Here is a 15,201-nt window from a genome sequence, read left to right as displayed (position 1 = left end):
TCCACAACCATCATCTTCTTCAATCACCTCCGGATCTCCTTCAACAAACCCACCGTCTCTCCATTCCTCTCCCCTTCCTTCTCCTCTGCCTTCTTCTCTTCTGCTGCACTCGCCTCCGGATCCCCGCCTCCACCGCCGAGGGTCTCCACCACGCGATCCGCGTACTCGACGCCCAGCTCCGCCACGGCGTCGTCTCCCGCCACCCAGAGCTCCTCTCCCAGCTCTCTTCCCTCTCCGACGCATCTCGTCCTCTTGCGCGCGCGTCTCCATCCTCGATGCCCAGCTCCGCCACGACATCGTCTCCTGCCACCCAGAGCTCCTCTCCGAGCTCTCTTCTCTCTCCGACGCGTCTCTGTCCTCTGGCGCGTTGGTCCTCCCGTTCAGCTGCTCGTCGTCCTCGGTCACGCGTTCTCCGTTGATGCTTGGGTGTTTGAGTTTTATAGAGAATATCGATCAAAGATCAAACAAGAGCTTTTACGTAACTATATATATACAGTATCTACCCTGACACACTAAGTTTTACTGTATATGGTATTTTGCTAATATCGTGTTCTTCTTTGGGTTTCTACCAAATTGACTCTTATTTTTATGATCCATTCAAAATTCCAAATTGTTTCTCCCAATAATTAATTCTTTTCAGATATTTTTTTCTCTCACATTTAAATCAGAAAACGACTACATTTTTCCTCCTTGACTTATAAAACCTATCAAAGGCCTTTTCATTTTTTCTGGCCGGTGGATGAGTTCAGGCAAATCTTATATATTTTCATTATCATTATCCCTTCTTCCCTTTTTTTCTTCCTGATCAAGAAATTGAGGAACCACAGTTCACAAAACCTGTCTGAATAATTAACAACCCAACTCAAAAGGATTCCATCTTTATTTCATTCTTTGCCTTAAAAAAATAATAAAGATTCGATCTTTCCACATTTTTTTCCCAATTTTTTAATTCCCACATATAATTGAAGAAAGAGAGACCAAGACAGAGTGGGGAAGTTAACAAGAAACGATGAGAGCTGGTTCAAGTACGATCCAACAGACTCTGACGCCGGAAGCCGACACCGTCTTAACCCAATCAATCTCAGAGGCGGCGCGTCGCAACCACGGCCAAACCACACCCCTCCACGTCGCAGCCACTCTCCTCGCTTCTCCCTCTGGCTTTCTCCGGCGAGCTTGCATCCGATCCCACCCCAACTCTTCTCACCCTCTCCAGTGCCGAGCCCTCGAGCTCTGCTTCAGCGTGGCCCTCGAGCGTCTCCCCACCGTCACAGCGACTCCGGGAAACGACCCGCCGATCTCCAACGCGCTTATGGCGGCGCTGAAGCGAGCGCAAGCTCACCAGCGCCGCGGGTATCCGGAGCAGCAGCATCAGCCGCTGCTGGCGGTTAAGGTGGAGCTGGAGCAGCTCGTTATATCGATACTGGATGATCCGAGCGTGAGCCGGGTTATGCGGGAGGCTAGCTTCTCTAGTCCCGCGGTTAAAGCGACGATAGAGAAGTCGTTGAGTAACAACAATACGACGCCGAGTCCAAGCGTTTTGATGACTCGGAACACGTATCAGCAGAACTCCTCGGCGCAACCAGGGGTGAGTAAAAACGACGACGTTGAGCGTGTGATGGATATATTGAGCCGGGGGAAGAAGAAGAACCCGGTTTTAGTCGGTGATTCGGAGCCGGGTCGGGTCGTTCGCGAGGTCCTTAAGAGAATTGAGAGCGGTGAAGCAGCAGCGAAGAAGGTTGTTCATTTGGAGGAGATTGGTACGGACAAGGCGGTGAGGATCAGGGAGCTAGACGGGTTGCTGGAGACCCGGATAACGAACTCGGATCCTGGAGGAGGCGGAGGTGTGATTCTCAATCTTGGAGACTTGAAGTGGCTCGTGGAGCAACCGAGCTCGACGGTAGGGGGGACGGCGGTGGCGGAGCTGCGGAGGCTTCTGGAGAAACACGTAGGAAGACTATGGTTTGTCGGAACCGCGACGTGCGAGACTTATCTAAGATGTCAAGTTTATCATCCATCGATGGAGAACGATTGGGATCTTCAAGCTGTGTCAGTGGCTGCTAAAACTCCGGCGACCGGAGTTTTTCCCAGGTGAGTGATGCTAAAAAAAAGATCTCAGCTTTATGTTTAAATTCATATTTTGATTATAATTTATTCTCATTAGGCTTGGGAACAGTTTGGGATCATCGGCTCAATCATTCACGCCGTTGAAGAGCTTCGTGCCTCCGAACAGGACATTGAAGTGTTGTCCGGAGTGTTCACAGAGTTACGAACGAGAGCTTTCCGAAATTGATTCATTGTCTCAAGAGGTTAAAACGGAAGTAACTCAGCCCAAACAGTTGCCACAATGGCTATTGAGTGCTAAACCGGTAAGTTTTACGGTTTTGTAATATTATTACAGAGAATTGTATGAATGAAATCTATAATAAACTTATCAGTTCCTGTATTTTATTTTTTTAATTTAATAGAAGGCAAAGATTGAAGAAGTGCAGAAGAAATGGAACGAAGCGTGTTTGCGTCTTCATCCTAGCTTTCACAATAAGACCGAGAGGATCGTTCCGATTCCTATACCGTTGACAACAAGCTCCTACGGTTCCAACATGCTTCTACGTCAGCCGTGTCAGCCTAAGTTCCAACCCAACAGAGAGTTGCGTGAGAGGGTACCCTTGAAACCTATGAGCTCTTTGCTGCCAGAACAAGCCAAGAAGAAGATCAGTCCTCCAGGGAGCCCGGTTCAGACCGATCTTGTTCTTGGACGGACAGAGGCTTCGGAGAAGGAAGGGGAAGTGCAAGTAAGAGACTTCCTCGGCTGCATAACCTCCGAATCAGTCCCCAACAACGACAAGATCAGTGTGTCTAATCTCGAAAACTCTCTAGACATTGATTTGTTCAAGAAGCTTCTGAAAGGAATGACAGAGAAAGTCTGGTGGCAGCACGACTCCGCCTCCGCGGTGGCTGCAACCGTCAGTCAATGCAAGCTAGGGAACGGGAAACGGCGCGGTGTTCTATCGAAAGGAGACGTGTGGTTACTCTTCTCAGGACCAGACCGAGTCGGTAAAAGAAAAATGGTGTCTGCTCTCTCTTCTCTCGTATACGGGACCAGTCCTATAACAATCCAGCTCGGTTCGAGGCATGACGGTGGAGATGTGAGTCATCATCACAACAACCTCCGTGGTAAAACCGTGCTGGATAGGATCGCGGAAGCGGTTAAAAGGAGTCCGTTCTCTGTTATCTTGCTTGAAGATATCGACGAAGCTGATATGTTGCTGCGCGGAAGCATCAGAAGGGCGATGGATAGAGGGAGGATAGCTGATTCTCACGGCCGTGAGATCAGTTTAGGTAACGTTATCTTTGTTCTGACAGCCAGCTGGCATCTTTCGACGAAAACGTGTTTCCTTGATAGTGAAGCGAAGCTTCGAGACTTGGCGAGTGAAAGCTGGAGTTTGAGGTTGTCTATGCGGGGGAAACGTAGAGCTAGCTGGCTGTTTGGTAGCGAGGACGAGAGGGTGACGAGTAAACCGAAGAGAGAACACGGTTCCGGTTTATCATTTGATCTAAACCAAGCTGCTGATACAATTACAACGGATAATACTAGCGATCTAACAACGGATAACGATCAAGAAGAGCAAGGTTTTAGCGGGAAGCTGTCTCTACAATGCGTGCCGTTTGCGTTTCACGAGCTGGTGAGCCGCGTAGACGATGCGGTGGCGTTCAGGGCGGTTGATTTCGGAGCGGTGAGACGGAGGATATCGGATACGTTGTCGGAGAGGTTCGCGGCGGTGGTAGGCGAGTCTTTGTCGATGGAAGTGGAGGACGAGGCGCTTCAGAGAATCTTGAGCGGTGTGTGGTTAGGGAGGATGGAGTTAGAGGAGTGGATTGAGAAGGTGATTGTTCCGGTTTTGAGTCAGCTTAAGGCTCGAGTGTCGTCTTCTGGTAGTTATGGTGATCGTACGGTTGCTCGGCTCGAGCTTGATGATGGTTCCGGTGAACGGTGCGGCGGTGATATACTGCCGATGAGTGTTACGTTGGCAGTTTGAATGAGTAAGAGACAGAGTTGGAGTTTTGTTATGGGACTGTGGAAGGGTAGAGATGTAAATATGTCTCAACTGGTTTTGGCGGGTGGAAAGGGAAACAGTTAGGGGTAAAAACAGTTAAACATGTTTATAGTTTTTTTGGTTCCACAGTCTAGTTTTTGTGTTGATGTAAGGAGGGGGTGATAGCAATTATATATATTTATTTGATAGATAAATAATGAATTATTAATAAAGTTGAATTATTTTTTGTAGTCGATTAAAAGAAAATCTTAATAAGTTTAGATGCGTGAAACAATTACTTTGCCTTTAGTCTGCATTCATACCCTTAAGTCTAGCCCAGGGGACCATTGATTCTCGAGTTAAGCAGGATCTAAAAATATTTTTGATTGCAAAAAAGTCTGCAATTTATTAAGGTTTCTTGTATTTTTCTGAACAAAATGAAAAGAATGTTTAGGAAAGAGACAAAAACGGAAAAGATATAACAAAAGTTTCCAGAAAAAAAGAAAGATGAACCACATTGCATGTGTTCCGTCGTTTAATTATGTATTTATATTCTTATTCCATTAATGTTTGCATTTTGACCTTTTCCTCATCATCTTTTTTCCTTTCATTTCTCCAGTTAAGATTATTACTTTATCTTTAGAGCTAACTAACCTGTTACAACTACAAAAAGGTATGACGCAGAGCAGAAGTCTCACAGATTCAATACTTCTTGATTAAATAAGTCTGAATATACGATCTAACGTATCAATGGTTAATTCTTAATTGTTTGTTTGCGTTGAGATAAGATGAGGTCAGAATGTTTAGTACCTTAATATATTAAATAAATAACATAGTAATAGTACTGAACATGACATTTTCCTTATTGTATCTTCCTTGATTTAAATAAGCAGAGAGATTAACTTGCCTAACTGCCGTTTTACGTTTTTTAGTACTTTCAAGTTTAAACCGATTGACACCGATCTGGTTAGATTAGATTAATAGATGTGTAATTTTACTAAAATGTAGAAGAGGCACACTCCATCATTTATAGTACACATGCCACACACAAGATTTAAATATCACAACTAAAATCCTAAAGCAAACACCAAGTTTCAACAAGATCCTGAGAAAACAAAGGATAACAGCCTAAATATTACATAAACGACGAAGGTCAACATTACATAAACACGAATTCTTAACTTAAAAGTCTTCAGACGCATAAATAAAACATTAGTTCTTAACGAAATGAGGCTTGATGGATCGAACAACATCTCCTTCACGTAGAATCTCACATATGATCACATCTCCTGGCTTTGCATCGTTTCTGTGATAGATTTCCTGCCACGGTTTAACGACAACACGATCTTTCCAGTTTCCAATCTTTCCATCTACTTCCCCAAACCCATCGATGAACTTGATCGTGCCATCAAACTTCAAGCCATATTCTTTTATTACTTGCTTAGCAATCACCTGCATGCAACAAATACAAAAAAAAAACATATTTAATACTAAAATGATAAGAATAAAAATATAAAGCTGATCAAGATGGAAGATCATTTACCAACATACTCCTACACGGCGACGACGTTGCAATAAAGCAAGGGTTCTTGGGATCATCAAGATACATTTCCGGATCATCAATAGATTGAGCACATATCCTTTGCGAAGAGCTTCCTGATAAAAGAATAATACTCAGTTCAATATTTTAGAATTAAATACGTTTTTTAAAACGTTAACAAAGATAGGCTGTGTTACCTTTCTCTAAAGTTCTATGAGCTTTGTTAACTTCACCGACCGTTTTATCAGCATCGTACTCTTCGTCGCTGCTTCCCAAAGAAAGAGAAATGATCATGTTCTGATCATAATCATCATCACCAGCTGGTTCATCATCATCATCATCATCATCATCTGATACGTCTTGTACTGTGACAGGAGCTTTTGGCTTCACAGAGAGTGAGACTTGACAATTACCAAAATGCCCTTAACCGATCAAGTAGTCATGGTCAGCTTAAGTGGTCATAGTCGTAAAGCATTTATTTTGTAACGTCATCTCTGAATAAGAGCGGATATATTTGCAGAGAGTTGTACCACCAGGGAATCCCATAATGTATGTACAAAATATAAAAGAACTCGAATTGTTGAAATAGACCATTCGAGTCTATTAATTATTCAAGAATTAATTGGAAGTTGGAACAGAGCCCAGCCAATATGGGCCCATAAGGCCTAAACAAACCCCTAAAGCCTTGATATTCCAGTCCTCGGGTCAGGTTTGGACTGGTTTCTTTCTGTTCCGGATCATCCGGTTCCTAAACATTTAAATCCAGGCTATGAATAGTGACCAAATAATTAGGAGGAATAATGGATTTTTAAAAATTATTTTTGGGTTCACCAATAAGATTTAGTTATTTTAAATCTGATATCTTTTAAAACAGAAAACAAAATATTGTCAAATTATATTACGTTTTTAAAATTAAAAAAAGTATAAATAAATAAAAATAATAGTAGTTACAAAAAAAAAAATAATACCATAAACAAAACACTAAACTCTAAATCTAAACCCTAAACCCTTTGGTAAACCTTAAACCCTTTCATAAATTTTAAATTCTCGAATTTAAAAAAAAATATTTTTAACACAATCAACAAAACACTAAACCCTAAATCCTAATCCTAAACCCTAAACCCTTGGGTAAACCCTAAACCCTTGGGTAAACTCTAAACCCTTGGATAAATCCGAAATTCTTGGATCAAATCTTAAACTTTAAGATTTATGATTTATCAAGAGTTTAGGGTTTACCTAAAGGTTTAGGGTTTAGGGTTTAAGGTTTAGGGTTTAATATTTGTTAGCAGCGTTAAAAATACTTTTGAAAAACAAATTCTTTTTTTTTGCGATTAAAAAATCTTCTTTTTGTGATTAATATAATTTTTATTTTAAAAATATAATATAATTCAATAATATTTTGTTTCTTTTTTTAAAAGATAATGAATCTAAAATGACACAATCCTATTGGTTGGTTCACCTAGGGGGTGAACCCAAGAATAAGTCATTTTTTTAATATTCTAATTTTCTTACCATTTATAAAGCATAATTTTTCTTTTTATTTCTCTTCATTCTTTTTATTGTAGAAAAATTAATAACAAATTTGTTCCTCACTAAATATGATGAAAGAATAATAATTCCCTTTCATTTTTTATAAATTTATTTATGTTCGTTCTTTTACAATCAGTTACCAATATTCTTGTGATGGTTACAAGTTTGAGCCTAGGTATTTGGAAATCTTTTTGGTTAGGGTCGATTCATTTTAGGTCTAAATCTATAACTAAAATACTTATAAAATACATATAATTTTCAGGTACATAGCAGATCCAAATAGATTCAGGTATTTGAGACCAAACAAATCAAAGTGCTCGAACCTCATCAAAATTTAGCCAAAATTCTTCATATTTATCTACAATTTTACAAAATAACCAAAACAAACTATTAATAATTGAAACTAAACATTTCAAAACTCTAAATTTGACATTTAAAATTCTATATTACTTGAAAATGTTAGAAAAATAATAATGAAGATTGCACAAAAAAAAATACAACAACTATATCATAAATTAAAATAAATAAAATATAGCCATTAAGTTGTAGTTTTGGATATTCATGTTTTAAAGTCCGGTATAAATCAGTTTTCATTGGTCGGGTCTATTTTGATCTGGGTTTTTGGGGTCAGTATCTTAAATAAATAACATAGTAATAGTACTAAACATGACATTTTCCTTATTTTATCTTCCTTGATAATAGTAAGAGATTAACTTGCCTAATTGTTTTACCTTTTTAAGTACTTTCCAGTTTAAACCAAATCTAACCGATCTGGTTAGAATAGATTAATAGATGTGTGATTTTACTAAAATGTAATATTGAGGCACACTCCAGCATTTCTAATAACACATGCGACACCAAACATTTAAAACTTAAATCCAAAAGCAAACACCAAGTTAACAAAACGTTCAAAAAAAAAGCAAACACCAACTTTCAACAAGATCCTGAGAGAACAAAGGATAACACAACAGCCTAAAAGAGACGATGAATGTTAACATTACATAAACACCAATTCTTTGAAGTCTTGAGACGCATAAATAAAACATCATTTCTTAACGAAGTGAGCCTTGATGGATCGAACAACACCTCCTTCACGTAGAATCTCACATATGATCACATCTCCGGGCTTTGCATGGTTTCTGTTATAGATTTCTTGCCACGAGTAAACGACAACACGATCTTTCCAGTTTCCAATCTTTCCCTCTAATTCACCAAAACCATCGATGAACTTGATCGTGCCATCAAACTTCAAGTCATAGTCTTTTATTACTTGCATAGCAATCACCTGAAAGCAACAAATACAAAAAAAAAACATATTTAATACTAAAATGATAAATAATAAAAAATACAAAACTCAAGATGGAGATCATTTACCAACATACGCCTACACGACGACGACGTTGCAATAAAGCAAGGGTTCTTGGGATCATCAAGATACATTTCCGGATCACCAATGGATTGAGCACGTATCCTTTGCGAAGAACTTCCTGATAAAATAATGATACTATGTTCAATATTTTTATGATATTTCGATGAAAACATAAACAGATATAGGTTGTGTTGTTACCTCTCTTTAAAGTTCCATCAGCTTTGTTAACTTCACTGACCGTTTTATCAGCATCGTAGTCTTCGTCGCTACTTCCCAAAGAAAGAGAAATGATCATGTTCTGATCATAATCTTCTTCTTCTTTCTTCTCATCACCATCACCAGCTGTTTTATCCTCATCATCATCTGAAATGTCTTGTATTGTGACAGGAGCTGTTGGCTTCACAGGGAGCCCATTCCTGAAAATGCTAACCAAGAAGCTTCGGGAACCATCGTAAGAGAATTGCAGAAAGTCTCCGTCGATGGGATCATTCTCTGCGATAAACTTAGACCAGCCATCTCCGAAGCTAATCTCCTCCTCTTGACTTATTGCCCATTTGACGGTCCAGAAGTTTCCTTCTGGCTTCCTGAGAACCGCTGTCTGAGGGAGAGGCGTTGGGTAGTACTGTCTGTAATCACTTGGGAGTACCTAGCAAACAAAAAAAAAATCAAATGCTCCAGTTAATTAGTGACAAAAGAGGTATCAAGAACAGAGGAATCGTAATATCTACGGTGTCATGTTTCACCACATCCTAAAAGATCAGAAACATAACAAAAACCTAGAAAATCAGGAACAAAACCAAATCCTAAGAGATCAGTAAAAAGAACCGAACTTTAAGAGACCAGACACAAGATGACTTAAACCCTAAGAGAGCAGAAACAGAACCGACCACTGCAAAACCAGGAACAGAACCAAACCCTAAGCAGAAGAAGTGAGTCAGGTTAAGAGCTAAACAGAACACTAAAATCAAAAGTGTAAACAATATTCTACATTCTAGCAACAAACGCAATTTTGGAGAAAAAAGTTGAAATCTTTTTTTTTTAAGAAAACAAAAGAGAGAAAGATTACTTACCAAACGTTGAGAAAGAGAAACATCTTTGGAGTTGAAGATAATGAGGAAATCTGGGTAGGGAGTAAAAACCATCTTCTTTCTTCTTCTTCACTCTCTTGTTTTTGCGTCTTGGTTAGTTTGGAATCTTTAAGCTTTCCTTTTGGACAAGTGCATACAACAAAGAGAAAATGTGTTAGCGTGAGTTTGTGTATAAAGAGTGATACAACATTACCAAAATGGCCCTGACTACAAGTCGTCATAGTCGTAAAGCATGTGCTATGTAACCTCATTTCTGAATAAGAACGGACATTTTGCAGAGAGTGGAAAAGTCATGATATATAAACGTCACTTGTTTTGTACATAAAATTTTCAAATTCTTTAAGTGGACTACTCGAGTTATCCAATAATTATTTGGAAACAAAGCCCAACCGAATATGGACCTATAGAAACCCAATAAATAGAACAAGAAACTACTGTAAATGAAAGGTTGAAAACAATTCTTATAGAAGCATGCATAATTTACCTGACCAATATCCAAGATTAGACATTGTAATAGTACTAATATACAACATTTATTAATAGGCTTAAAACTTTAATCCCAGGTATCTAACTACTCTCTAATCAACTAGAGAAAGTTGTAAATGAATAACAAAAATCAGAGATCTAGAGTAGCAATTCAGGTCTCTTCCACAATAAAGAAAATGGTTGTTACTTGAATAACTACTTGCATGTGTGATAATAATTTGTTCTTCCAAATTGACAAAAAGTAAATATTTTTTGCGATTAAATAAACCAGACGATTAAATCGTCCTGTCCCACTTTCTATATTGGTATAAGAGATTCTCTGTCTTAGACATTCTGAACGTTGAAGAATAGGTAATAAGCATGCATGGCATGGCTACTACTTATTTTTTTTTTTCCCTCAATAATTTTATTTAGAATATGGGGCAAGCCCAACTATTACAAGACCCAACCAGAAAAAGGCAACCCTACTCCACACAAACATGGGTCCATAAGCCCAAAAAAAAACGGAAACCTTAGCAAAGAAAACGGAGGCGCCGCTCTCACGCACAACCGCTTCGCTCAACGACGGAATCCCGCACCAATCGAAACCCCGGTGCCATCTTCATCGATCAATCCACCGGAACCACCCAAGCTCAACAGCTCCACAACATCTTCACCGCTAACGCCCTCACGACGGAGTTTCTAAAATCGGAAAGCATCAATCGCAGAAGGAGAGCTAATCCGTAACTATTAAAACACCACCACCGACGAGAAAGCTTAGCGCAAACCATCACCCAGTTACCGCCGGGAAGCGTCAATCATCCTCCAACGAGAGCTCCTCCGGCCAAACCAACCCGCCATCGCTCGAAACTAAAATAGAAACCTAAAACCGGAAATAGAAGACCACTAGCCGGCGACGCAAGGCACAGAACAACCTTCACACCCCGGAGACAAGAGCCGGCGAAAGCGGAGCAGAGGAAGCCTCCGCCTCCCGGTAACAAGGCCGGCGTCGATGGAGCTCTAGAAGCCTCCACCTCCCGGAAAACTAAGACTACTCGAAACTACCGGCTTCACCACCCCCATCCTCCACCCGCTCGCGTCGTTACTCCAAACACAGCGCCTCCACTGGTGACGGGTCACCCCCGGAGGTGACGACGACGGCCAAGGCCCGGACCAGAGCTCCGACAATGCAATAGGGAGAGGACAAGTGTGAGAAGCCGTAGAAAATCACTCGGCGGAAGATCGAGGGACTCCGGTGCCGGCACGCGCGCTCACGCACCGTCCGGACGTCGGAGCCCTCAACCCGATCTGCTTTTCTCTCTCTAACTTTCTCTCTGGGGTTGTTCCCTTGCTACTACTTATTTACTTCTTCCTTTTTTTTTGTCAATATTTACTTCTTCTTTTTTGGTCAAGGCCTACTTCTTCCATTTTGAAAACTTACTTTTCTTTATATGTTTCTGAAAAAATCAAGATATAATGACAGCATTAAAAGCCCATCAGAGAGAAGAACAGAGAAAGAGACAGAAGGTTGATAATGTATTTGTATTGTCACATCCTAAAGCTTGTAATAATCAATTTATACCTACTCTTACATAAAACACCATTATTGACCACAAAAAAAAAATTAAAACACCATTATATACAATAAAAAATTGAATTACAGACTTACAGTAGTTTCTCGCCCGTCTCTCATATAGCCATTGGATGTAACTTTTCTTTTGTTTTCATCATCTTCCTTGTGAAGCAGATGTCTCTTTTTTAGCAACCTTTGTGAAGCAGACAAAATAGTTAAACCAGCATTCATATTTTAGAACATTTCTATTCATTTCCCTATATTTTTTAAAAAATAAGGAAACTCTATTATAAAAATAGATTGTCTTTAATGTATCCTTCCTTCTATAATAGAATTCATCTATATTTTATTTAGCAAAAATTTATTTTAGTAAAAATATAAGAGACCTTTTCTATCATTAAATATGGAAACAAAATAATGTTACATTATAACATTATAATCTTTTCTAAAAATATAAGATCTCTATTATAAAACATACATTAGAGAAAAACCACTTTGGTACAAAAGTTTAATTTAGAGAAAGTTATAGAGATAGATATGTTCCATATATAAAAAATATATGCAAGCAAAGAAACTAAATTCTCTAATATTTTTTATATGTTTTAAATGGTCAGCTGTATATTAGTAATCTTATTTATATTATACTCGGATTCTTTTTATATGATGTTTTATTATAATCACACATATTAAAAAAAATCATTTTTTATCAAAAATACTTGACTACTATAAAAAGTAGCTAAAAACAATTAATCCTTGCTATTTATAAAAAATAAGACAAGAAACTAAACATTAATTTTTAATAATTTAATTAATTATTTTAATAGTTTAATTCTCTAATATCTTAGATTAGCTTGTTCTGTGTGTATCGATTTACACGAGAAAATGTATCAAAGGACATAACAAAAAGCCAATGAATCTCTTGTATAAAAAAGCTTTATGAAAACATAAGTATTATAAAGAAGTATTCAGTATTAAAAAAAAAAGCTTTATGAAAACAGAAGTATTGATTATTGTTGAAAAGCCTTTTTTCAAAAAAAATATATTGATTATTGCTTGGCGGTTTCAGTATTATATTTTAGACTTGTGCCATTAATTATTTTTCTGAAAATGGGAAATCTTAATTATTTTATTGAAAATTTCCATTAATAGGGATTTTGACATGTATTAAGAAATTTAATCCTATTTTATTTATTGAAATTCTATGTGTATCGATTATCTCTCGCTTCCATTGTTTTATTTTTTTTCCATTGTTTTATTTTAAAAGGTCTAGCTTCTATTAATATATTAGTACTTCCTCCGTTTCATACTAAGTGTCGTTTTAGAAAATATTTTTTGTTACAAAATAAGTGTCGTTTTCGATTTTCAATGCAAAATTTATTAATTTTATTCTGTTATTTGTTTTTTATTGGTTGAAATATGGTTAGGTGTATAGGTAATTGTGTTTTTATATAAAAAACATGCAAAATTAATTGTTTCCTTAGTCCGTATACACAAATTTAAAACGACACTTAATATAAAACAGATGAAGTATTATATTAATTATAGAGGTATAGCTTTCCGTTAATTTCATCCTCCTATTTCCCTATATAAACCCAACTTAACTTGCCCCCTCACCTCACATCATCACTTCAGAGCAAAAGCACTATATCATTCCTCTTCTTTCTTTATCATGAGATGATCATCATTATCATAATTATCATGACATCATATCATTCTTCTTCTTTCTAAATCATAAGATGATCATCATTATCATAATTATCATGATATTTATGGTCATCACGATGATCATTTCTCTCTTTCAACTTCATTTTCTTTCTCCATTAGACAATAGATGTAATTTGGAACGCATAAGCATCTTACGGAGAAGAAAACCCATTCTTTGTTATTGATCTATTGGCATTATCCTTGCTGAGCTCTTTTTTTCTTCACTTAAGAAAAACAAAATTAATGTTTTTGAAGGTTTTTTCTTTTTTTTTTTTGAATGAATTTGAAGGTTTTTTCTTGACCTTGCAAGCCTCGTTAATGTTGCATTGTTCTATTGTTTTCTTTGATCTTTTATTTTTCTGTAACATTTTCTGTGTTAGTTTATTCTATCTATTCCTCCTGAGCTTTATGTAAATTTTATACAGTCCCATCATTTCTCGATTACTTGCGTTGCTCTCATAAGACTATCTAAACATCCCTAAATGTATGTACTATTTTAATCTGTAAGCCTCTGTTTAGTACAAGCATGAATGTATGATACTAACGACGTTAGAGCATCCGCAATGGGAATCCTTAAGAAGGAGTCCTTAGAAAAAAAAATTAAATAATCGATGGACTCCACTAAAAGTTAAGGATTCATTCCTTAAAATTCTTAGATAAAGACTCTTTCTTAGTGAATTCTTGCACTATTTGCGGATCCCGACAACATGTGGCGACCCGCGATTGGTTGATATTTATTTATTTTTTATCTAATAAAGAAAAAAAAATAATACTAAAAAAATCAAAATACACTTTTTCTAAGGACTCCCTTTGAATAACACTATTGCAGGTGCTCTTATATACACACACTCACAAAAAATATTTATATACACCATTTCAATGTAAATGGCAAACCCAAATTAATTATATTTGTTACATTTCCAATTATTACAAAATGAATAATCACCACACCATTCACAGAACCAATTAGCACATTTTCTTCTCCCAAAAAAATGGGAACAAAAATTAGAAAGGAGAAAGAAAGACCAAAAAGTGTTAGCAAGGACTTCCACCGGTTGCAACACAATGGTTAAGAGCACAAAATCAATAACGTTTTCCTTCAACCTCCGACGTGGATCTCCTGGACCCTAGACCGGATCTTGAATATGATCCATTCATTAACCGGCTTTGCGTTTCATCAACATCCGAGCCACCGAGGCAAAGACTCGGAGGAAACCGGCAGCTAAGCGACCGAAAGGATGATGATGACCCAACGGATTGTGAACCGGTTCTTGAAACAACCGGTTTACAGCTGTAGTGAGGGTCGGTGAGGAGAGCTCCTGTGTTAAAGACATCAGAGGAGGAGCAAGTGCAGAAGGACAAGCTTGTTCTTGACGATGTTGCTGTTGTTGTTGGTATCGTATGGGGAAGTTTGGTGAAAGAGACAATGCCGTAGCGACAGAGAGGACATGGGACTGAGCCTGGTGTGGCTTGTGATGTCTTTGATGATGTTCTGTTTGTGGTGCTTAGGTATAACGCACAGTTAGTGCAGAACTCATGACCACATCCTGTTATACCACACACACAATCAGTTGATGTTCTAATTAAGCAGATTAGATTTTGGTAGTGAAAAATGGATACATTACCATCTGCGGCTACGGTGCACTTTCTTTCCAAACAAACAGCGCAAGGGTCATGGCATGGAGTGAGACAGTCACCTCTTCGCCAGCCACATTCTCTGAAACCCAACTTACTGAGCAATCTTGACAATGCTCAAAAGAGGAAAGCAGAGGAAGTTCTATTTTATCATTTGATGGTGATCGTAGTTAATTGCCTTTATACATACAACTTTCAAATTTCTTTTAAAATGACACAAAGTGAAAGAGTGAACCTTAGGTTTCTTCAATACCGACAAACTAACC

General features: G+C 38.0%; 3 protein-coding genes across 3 annotated transcripts; 1 reads left to right on the top strand and 2 right to left on the bottom strand.

Moving 5' to 3' along the window:
• The first annotated feature begins 693 nt into the window (after positions 1-693).
• Positions 694-4,278, top strand: LOC103851691 (protein SUPPRESSOR OF MAX2 1). The gene is made up of 3 exons (XM_009128573.3): positions 694-2,088; positions 2,162-2,366; positions 2,466-4,278. The coding sequence occupies exons 1-3, from the start codon at positions 1,010-1,012 to the stop codon at positions 4,032-4,034; spliced, it is 2,853 nt and encodes a 950-aa protein (XP_009126821.1). The 5' UTR covers positions 694-1,009; the 3' UTR covers positions 4,035-4,278.
• LOC103851774 (B3 domain-containing protein At5g57720-like) lies at positions 4,023-6,571 on the bottom strand. The gene is made up of 3 exons (XM_009128644.3): positions 5,769-6,571; positions 5,575-5,687; positions 4,023-5,483 (listed from the first exon to the last, which is right to left on the bottom strand). The coding sequence occupies exons 1-3, from the start codon at positions 5,863-5,865 to the stop codon at positions 5,244-5,246; spliced, it is 450 nt and encodes a 149-aa protein (XP_009126892.1). The 5' UTR covers positions 5,866-6,571; the 3' UTR covers positions 4,023-5,243.
• A 1,348-nt stretch (positions 6,572-7,919) lies between these two features.
• LOC103851690 (B3 domain-containing protein At5g57720) lies at positions 7,920-10,176 on the bottom strand. The gene is made up of 4 exons (XM_009128572.3): positions 9,541-10,176; positions 8,669-9,116; positions 8,476-8,588; positions 7,920-8,386 (listed from the first exon to the last, which is right to left on the bottom strand). The coding sequence occupies exons 1-4, from the start codon at positions 9,610-9,612 to the stop codon at positions 8,147-8,149; spliced, it is 873 nt and encodes a 290-aa protein (XP_009126820.1). The 5' UTR covers positions 9,613-10,176; the 3' UTR covers positions 7,920-8,146.
• Between the last annotated feature and the right edge of the window lie 5,025 nt (positions 10,177-15,201).

Source organism: Brassica rapa, chromosome A02 (genome assembly GCF_000309985.2).
Source record: "Brassica rapa cultivar Chiifu-401-42 chromosome A02, CAAS_Brap_v3.01, whole genome shotgun sequence".
NCBI classification, from domain to species: Eukaryota; Viridiplantae; Streptophyta; class Magnoliopsida; order Brassicales; family Brassicaceae; genus Brassica; species Brassica rapa.
This window is presented reverse-complemented; position numbering and strand designations above follow the sequence as displayed.

Coding starts and splice junctions, on each gene's coding strand:
- LOC103851691 (XM_009128573.3), top strand. CDS start 1,010: ATGAGAGCTGGTTCAAGTACGATCCAACAGACTCTGACGCCGGAAGCC. Junction 2,089..2,161: donor GCGACCGGAGTTTTTCCCAG/GTGAGTGATGCT, acceptor TATTCTCATTAG/GCTTGGGAACAGTTTGGGAT. Junction 2,367..2,465: donor GGCTATTGAGTGCTAAACCG/GTAAGTTTTACG, acceptor TTAATTTAATAG/AAGGCAAAGATTGAAGAAGT.
- LOC103851774 (XM_009128644.3), bottom strand. CDS start 5,865: ATGATCATTTCTCTTTCTTTGGGAAGCAGCGACGAAGAGTACGATGCT. Junction 5,688..5,768: donor TCATAGAACTTTAGAGAAAG/GTAACACAGCCT, acceptor TTCTTTTATCAG/GAAGCTCTTCGCAAAGGATA. Junction 5,484..5,574: donor CGCCGTGTAGGAGTATGTTG/GTAAATGATCTT, acceptor TGTTGCATGCAG/GTGATTGCTAAGCAAGTAAT.
- LOC103851690 (XM_009128572.3), bottom strand. CDS start 9,612: ATGGTTTTTACTCCCTACCCAGATTTCCTCATTATCTTCAACTCCAAA. Junction 9,117..9,540: donor TTTCTCTTTCTCAACGTTTG/GTAAGTAATCTT, acceptor TTTGTTTGCTAG/GTACTCCCAAGTGATTACAG. Junction 8,387..8,475: donor CGTCGTGTAGGCGTATGTTG/GTAAATGATCTC, acceptor TGTTGCTTTCAG/GTGATTGCTATGCAAGTAAT.